We start from the raw sequence: 7,899 nt of genomic DNA on the forward strand, positions 1-7,899 counted from the left end.
ATTTAATTAATAGCAACTTTCCATTTGGATACAGATGAATGAAAAACTGTCTTAAATTAATGTCTGAAGCATTTGAGTTTGTCAGTGGAAAACTCATCACCAATTCATCTGCAATTTAGTATTGAAAGGATTTAAAGAAAGGCTTAATTATATGCTTTCTTTCTCTCTTACTTGTGCTTAGCCTCTCTTACTCTTCCTGCTCAGAAGACTTCACACCAGAGATCTCAACTCCACCTAGTGGTACGTCATCAACATTTGTCGTATTGGAGACCGGCAATGCAATCTCTTTGTGTCTGTACCATTGTGGTCACAGCAAATTAAAAATAACAGCTACAGGGGCCAGATGTATGGTTTGTCAGTGTCTCGCCGAGAGAATAAAAGATCTCAACGACTGAGTGTGTTTAGTCTACTTTTGATATTGCAGAGGAAGTGGACATCAAAATGTGCAGGCAGGCTCAAAGTGGTGTGACCCCAAGGAGACCCAGCTGCTCTGGGCCTAATATTTCCTGCTTTCCCGACAAGCCAAACAGGAGCTTCCAGACGGCCTCAATCTACCGGGAATGTTATCATTGGTAACCTGAACAGTGCACAGCAGATGTTCTAATCAAATGAGAGACAGAACACGCACACACAACTCAAACATCTTTATGTAAAAAAGGTTTTATAACAAGATGAACCATATTCAATTCAAATCTTAGTGTTTTGTTGCAGCCATATAAAACTGTATGATATTGCTCACAAAAAGCAGTGCAGAGATTGTAAAATACAATATGAAAAACTCACTGAGTTTAACTAGATCTCTGTCTATTTAGATTTAACCTGATGTAAAAACTGGTCCTTCATTACAAAACTGAGTCTTACACACATCATGTGAAATGATTTTGGCATGTACAAATAGTACAATCTGTTTTTAGCAAATGTAAACATTAATAATCACTGGCCTTGTGAATGTACAGGCTCCGAATGAATGAGGCTCTAGTGTTCTGAAAACATTTTCTCAACTTCATCTATCCAGTCACATGAAGATTCTTCCTCAAAGTCCCTGTGAAGAGGACAAACAGTACGTTAGCACTTTATTTTCATATAAGGAGTTCCCATATACAAATTATACAAAGCCAGTACATTCCGTACATTTCATCAGATACCCAACAGAGAGTAATGCAATACTCTCTGTACATATTAATATTTAATGTGAATCTTGATGTGAACTGTGTTTATTTTGCCAGGTGCTGTGATTTTTTTTTGTTTTTTCATCATTCCCTTTACAGCCCACACTCTCTGCTTTGGAAGCCTAAAAAGTAAGTTACAAAGCATTTTATCATTGTTATTTTTTTTTGCCATATATCTTTACTGAGAAAAAAAAAAGAAAAACTGACCCATGTGGATCAGATCATTCCCACTCGATACAAAATTAGTAAAACTTTCACACATCAGTCCTTAGTATCTTTACATGATGTGTACATAAAGGACTAAACCAGTGCTAATGACCCTTAAAAGCTACATTAAGAATTAATAAAATCATTTGAACATCTGAATATAAGCATGGAACAGGTATTTTACATTTTTGTCCTGCTGATGCACTGAATGATGAGTCAGATTATACAAAATATGTTCCTCCTTGGTAATATCATGTTAAATAGAGCAAACGGTCGGCTTTACTCACGTGTCCTCGTCATCGGAGCGTGGCTGCAAGCGGTCCTCGTCTATGCACACTTCCTGCTTAGGGCCATCAATGTCGTCACCCTGTGGCTGGGAGAGGGGCCCAACCAGAGGATTGTCACCTGAAAATAGGAACCAGAACACCACCAGAGAGGGCTATTATATAATCTACTACACTTTCAAGAAAAACGACAAAAACATCTTCTAAATTCAGCTGGTTTGTTGTGCGCTACAGCAAAGTTACTTCTAATAAAATAACATGTATTGAGATATCAGACCTCCTCTGTGGATTAAAAAGGTGCTGAAGGCTCTGCTAAGCCCGGCCTTCTCCAACACACTCAGAAGCCTCTCGGGAGGATCTCTCTCCCATCTTCTCCTCTGCCTGCCGTTCTCCGGCTCCTCTGATACACCTGGATCAACAGGGATATAACTGATACACTCTGATTGCATATTTCGGTCTTCAAACTTGACTTTTGTACATTTATGCTGCTGCTGCTAACATACTTCCATGAGTAGAACTTGTGATGGCCTGGTCAGGTGATGCCATGCTGTCAGATGAGATGAGGCTGGCATTGGCCAACATCTGCAGCACAGAGTCCGAAGGCTTAGCGGCCCACTGCTTTCGAGGGCCAGGCTCTTTGCTTTCACAGCTAGCCTCAGATAACTCCATGCCTGGGGCGAAGGGTTATTTAGTTAAAATTCTTGTTTTAAAATAGTGAAAACACTGAAAAACACTTGCTCACTGACAACAACATGTACTACTAGTCTTCACAAAAAAATCAGTTATGTGGTTCTCCAAGAATCGCAGCAGTATAGCCTTGTTTTCATGATTGGTAACTTTGACACTACCTTCAAATGTTGATGTTTTTATTAAACTCTTCTCTCCCAGCACATTAACCACCTTCTTTCCCTCGTCTCTGTTCCATCGACCGGTACGCCTCCCTTGTTCTTCCATCTCTATCGCCTGTAAAAGATTCAAAGCGGTGCAGTAAATCAAACACATAACATGAGCTCTGCGGCCATCTGAACTAACAGCTGCTTGTCAAAGGTCAGATTCCACATAGGTCACCACAGCTGGGGAGATTGTGTAAGAGTTTAAATTCTCACTTTGACACCATGTCGTGACAGTATGTCGATCTGATGGATGGGCCGCCATAAAATCAATTCAGGTTCAACTGCATTAGAGACTGTCATCATGCGGGGAGCTCAGGCAGTCAACCGCAGTGAGCTGCACTTTAAGTCCACAAGTGGCTGTGACTGTCTTTTTACCTGGGAGGGCAGATGCGTACGCAGCAGTCTGGAAACACGGTGAGACGTCAGGATGGTGTGCAGGGATGGCCTGTCTTTTGGATTTGTCTTAAACATCTGCTTAACCAAATACTGCAGCTCATAGGGCAAGTGGTTCGGCAGGGGAGGGTACGCACCCCGACACACCTTAAGAATCAGGCTCTTCCAGCTGGACGCCTGGAACTGAACACAAGAGCCAGATGTGAGGCATGAAGATCTCCAGGAACGCAAACCACACCAAAACATCCAAGCCATGAAAAATACACAGCAGTTGATGAAACTGAGCTTCCATCCTTTCACAATAAAGATTTTGCAGTAACTTGCTGTGCAGCAGAAGTATTTTATATAATGATTCATTGACAATATTTGGAGAGAGGCCCACAGTCGAACCCGTGGTGCATGGAGAATGGAGGGAGGGGAGGTACCGGGTGTCGCAGGGTGCAGAGCTCATAGAGGACACAGCCCAGAGACCACACATCGCTGCAGAACAGATAAATATACAGACAGTTATTCATTTACACCAGACATTCGTCATGTACTGGCACAGCCAAAGCGATACAACACTGACCAACCAACCCACGCATGAGTTATATAATCTCTGCTGAGCCGAGAACTCAGCTGAGAACAGCGACTGTTTTGAAAACTTTTCTTTGTTGGTGCATTTACTGACACTCCTATTGACACAATCGTCCACTGAAAAGCACTGTGTTCACAAGTTATGTCATCAGAAAATTAAGTCTAAAATTGTAAGCAAACACGAACACTGAAATGAGATCACAGGGATTTTATTTAATTAACAGGTTTGTCTGTTGTCTATTTGACCACAGATACTCAAGTCTCAGGTTTCCCACAACCTTTTGAATACACCAATGAGGAGAGTTTTCAAACCATGCAGTGATAATGTAACTTTCACAAGAAAACTGTGAGCCAAGTGACAGATTTTCTGCATTCACTCTCTAAAATTATACTCACATACATTACATGTTGTCATTTTTCTGTACAAATGGCTAATCTATCCAAGGGTTCATGAGCATATCCATGTTTGCAAATTCTGTGGGTATGTTGGAAACATATGTATACAATGATATATTGACAAGGTGTGTAACTTTCTTCAATGCACTGTCTGTGTGTATATGGCTCTTTGTAGCACATTTTGTGCATCATATATATTCATACAGTATCTGTTTTTTCCCCATTAGTTATTCTTATGTACTATGAAAGGTAATACTCTTTGCTTTATCCAGCTAATACTTCCTCTTGCAATCATCAAATTACATCACATGGACAAAATCATTACAGTTTTTTTTTTATCTTGAGCCACATCAAGTGGAGGAACCAACGCAACAGACATGTTAGCATACCTCTTATTGTTGTATGGTTTGTTGTCCCAGATTTCTGGAGCGACATAATATGGGGTCCCAACATATGTATGAGCGTAAGCCTTTGAGCTGCAACACAATTGAAAAGTTGAAAATGTAACTGCTGCGAATTAAAAAGTGCATTAACTTAAAAGAAACTGCTGACTTCCTCTTCTCGTACCTGTTCAGAATACATGCAGAGCCGAAGTCCCCGAGCTTGATTGTTCCATTATCTGTCAGGAAAATGTTCTGGGTAAGGAAATGAGAGAGAAGTGATGACTTGGCATGAAGCAAAAATAAGAGCAGTCAACCATGGGAATATGGTGATATGACGCATAAGTGGGAAATAATGTTTGTGATCTTATCTCGATCGGCTATTTCATCATTGTTCATTTCACTCCACAGCGCTCACGCTGAGATTCTATCGACATGGAACCGACCAATAAACAAAATTATCGACCTCTTGTACTGATTCAGAGAGCAAACAAAGAGAAAATCTGATCTCTCTCATGAGTTCGTAAAGCCTTTTTTACATACAGCTGAGGACAAATTTAAATAGTCTGTTTCCCACAAAGCAAAATCCAATAACATATATATATATGGTGATTAAAAACTATTATGTTTAGAGACTACTGTACCTTGGACTTCAGATCTCTGTGCAAAACCCGTTTATCATGGATATGCTTTGCACCAGCACACATTTGAGAAAACCACCTCAAGATCTGGAGAAAAAAAAATGGATGAAACAAAATTTAAAAAAGGATCCAAACAGTGACACAGAATTGTGAAAATAGTTGCTGGTAGTCCAGACCTACATCATCAACACAGAACTGCACAGTTTTCTGTTGTCGGATCCTCTGAAGCAGGTCTCCTCCACCGCAGTACTCCATAACAATACATAGGAGGTCATCAGCTGTTCAAACACAATCACAATGCCTATTCTGCAATCCAAACAATAATAACTAATAACAAGAGACCAAAATGTGGTGTAATGAGTTTTAAAGGGAGCGTAGCGCGTGTGAATACCTTCAAATGCCTCCCTGAAGGCCACAATATTAGGATGCTTCATTCTGGATAGCAGGACGGCTTCTCTCCTCGTATTCTCAAATTTGGACTGATTCTATAAAAATGCAAATATGAGCACGAATGCGTTTCTCTATTATGCAAAACAAACAGCCTCCACGTCTGTGTGTGGGCAACAATCTGGTATGTTATCAGCACAGTGCAAATAACATTTCCATATATCCGACCCCAGGCTATAACATAACAGGCTGGATTCAAATATAGTCTTATAGCAGCAGTGTGCTTTTTCTACACATAGTACAAATCTAACATGTTTTTATATGTAGTTCGCTGTTTTATTATGATTATTATTATTTTACCAGAAAGTCTTTTTGCATAGGGAATCCAGTTCATGTCCCTGTTACCTGTACCACCGCACAGGTGAGGATAAAGCTACAGCACGTTACATCACTATCTTTGTTTGCATACCTACCTTTGGCAGCTGTATTTCCTTGACCACATACTTCTCCTGAGTGCTTTTACACTGGACTAACAAAGCCCGACCGAAAGACCCTTCACCGATGACTTTCTGGACTGAGTATCTCTCCATAGAGCTCCTTTACAAACCACAAAGAGAGACCACATAGGACAAAAAACATCTAAGACAGAGAGCTACAAAAGCCAGTGGAGACGTCACTTAATGTTAGTTCTTCTTACTTTTAGTATTCACCTGCTTACATTTAACGTTTACAATATGTAATGAAAGATAAAATCAGGTAGAAAGCTTCTACCTCTACCTGCGGCCGCTACTTCCTTGTTATTGAATGACGTAAGCGAGGCGTACCTGTAGCGCAGCGGGCCGCCGCTAGATGGCGGTAGATTAAAGTTCCTAAACCCAAACTAAGCCTACTAAAGCTTCTCTAATGACCACAATAATGTTATAATAACTTAACCTGTTCCTTTAGTGGTTCTCAAACTTTTTCACGTCAGGGGCTACTAAACTGACGAAAATTAGAGCACGTACCCCCATCTGATAAGATTTTTTGCTTTTACATGTTTTATTACAGTACGTGTATGAAACCCACAACCCATACATTCTGTCATTGTGTTACTTATAGATGGAATTACAGATTATTCCCCTTTTTGCTGGGGACCCCCTCAAGGACCCCTGGGGGTCCCCGGACCCTACTTTGAGAACCACTGCGCTAGTGGCTTCATGTTGAGTATTCTGTCCTCGAGCGCTTGTTTAATACATGTAGCTGTCTCCTCTTGTATGAGTCTTCAAGTGCGCCATTATGTCTGCAATACACTGAGGGCTGTGTTCATAATGTTGCCGCCCTCCTCTGCCGGGTCTCTACTGCACAAAAGCAAAATGTATTTAAGAGTCTGGACAACTCCTTCTGAGCTTTGGGACTCCGGGTCAGTGTAGACAGGTCAAGGTATGAGTGATAGAAGTGAAATGTGGTCATGATGGGAAAAGTAATAGAGCAGCGTGACACAGGGACTGCAGATGAAATATTTCCGCAACAGAAAACAATCCCCAGGTCATGATTGTGTAAAGATGCCACGTCATGAGGACTTCAGAGCCCGGATAGCTCAGTCGGTAGAGCATCAGACTTTTAATCTGAGGGTCCAGGGTTCAAGTCCCTGTTCGGGCGATTGAAGTTTTAACTATCTTCAAGTGCTCCGTGCCTGAAGACGATTCTCTGTCAACGTGTAAATTACAGCAAAAATATTCTCTCACAGTAAAGAGTTGATGGAGTTGACTGAAATCTGTGGTTTCTTCAGACATAAAATGAAAACTGCAGCTTTCGCTATCAGAAGGCTACTGAAGTGCAAAGATGAAGCGCACAGTGTCTCAGCCAATTTAAAACAAACTGTGTGTACTTAATTTGCAATGCAAAGCGCTGTTTTAGAAACGTCTGAGTGTGAATGCAAATACCGAGGTCATGAGTCCTAATTCCCCCATAACTCAACCTTGCTTTTTAAACACAGCATGTGTAATTTGTGTGTAATTGAGGAACATATCGTAACACTTTCTATGACGCCCATGTCTATTATGTATTAAAAATATACTTATAATACATTATAATCTGCTTATAGCAGTGTATAATTATAGTTATAAGCACTCATGAATATTCATAAGGATTTATAACAATAATCATAATACATTATAAAGCATTTTATAATGACTTATAAGGTCAAGTATCATAATACTTCGAAATTGCTGGTCACTGGCTGACATGTTTGTTTTTTCAGCGTATTATAATTCTCATAGTTGTAATACAATATAATCATATGTTATAATGCAATATAATCACTTATCACTTACCAAGTTTTTTTTAAGGAGTCACTTTTGTTGATCAAATGTTTACATAAAAGTAAAATATACAGCAACAGGTAAAGTAGAAATTGTTTCAGTTATTACCTAGAAATTGAGTCATTTGAGTCTTTACATTAGTGACGTAAATGTCCATCATCCAGTTGTTCATCATCAAAAAGTTGTGTCAAATTTGAGTACTCAATTCATTATCTGTTATGATCCGTTAAATAAATAAATTCATTTTACAACATTTTGTGTTGTTCTTTAATG

At 39.9% G+C, this 7,899-nt stretch overlaps 1 protein-coding gene and 1 non-coding gene across 7 annotated transcripts; one reads left to right on the forward strand and one right to left on the reverse strand.

Moving 5' to 3' along the window:
* Nucleotides 1-629: 629 nt before the first annotated feature.
* nek3 (NIMA related kinase 3) lies at nt 630-6,207 on the reverse strand. Of its 6 annotated transcripts, none has more exons than XM_044355325.1 (15): nt 6,104-6,207; nt 5,800-5,923; nt 5,331-5,424; nt 5,120-5,217; nt 4,943-5,026; nt 4,486-4,553; nt 4,308-4,394; nt 3,372-3,426; nt 2,929-3,129; nt 2,509-2,623; nt 2,164-2,331; nt 1,938-2,069; nt 1,664-1,781; nt 791-1,042; nt 630-758 (listed from the first exon to the last, which is right to left on the reverse strand). In XM_044355325.1, the coding sequence occupies exons 2-14, from the start codon at nt 5,914-5,916 to the stop codon at nt 976-978; spliced, it is 1,404 nt and encodes a 467-aa protein (XP_044211260.1). In that variant the 5' UTR covers nt 5,917-5,923; nt 6,104-6,207; the 3' UTR covers nt 630-758; nt 791-975. The 6 variants fall into 6 exon arrangements, with proteins under 6 accessions (XP_044211260.1, XP_044211259.1, XP_044211262.1 ...); XM_044355324.1 differs by having other exon boundaries at nt 6,098-6,175; XM_044355327.1 differs by having other exon boundaries at nt 6,037-6,117.
* Nucleotides 6,208-6,891: 684 nt separating this feature from the next.
* trnak-uuu lies at nt 6,892-6,964 on the forward strand. Its single transcript has one exon. It is a non-coding gene; the product is annotated as a tRNA-Lys (tRNA).
* The last annotated feature ends 935 nt before the right edge of the window (nt 6,965-7,899 follow it).

This window comes from Thunnus albacares, chromosome 6 (genome assembly GCF_914725855.1).
Source record: "Thunnus albacares chromosome 6, fThuAlb1.1, whole genome shotgun sequence".
NCBI classification, from domain to species: domain Eukaryota; kingdom Metazoa; phylum Chordata; class Actinopteri; order Scombriformes; family Scombridae; genus Thunnus; species Thunnus albacares.

Coding starts and splice junctions, on each gene's coding strand:
- nek3 (XM_044355322.1), bottom strand. Junction 3,130..3,371: donor TCTGCACCCTGCGACACCCG/GTACCTCCCCTC, acceptor TCTTGTGTTCAG/TTCCAGGCGTCCAGCTGGAA. Junction 1,782..1,937: donor CTTTTTAATCCACAGAGGAG/GTCTGATATCTC, acceptor TCCTATTTTCAG/GTGACAATCCTCTGGTTGGG.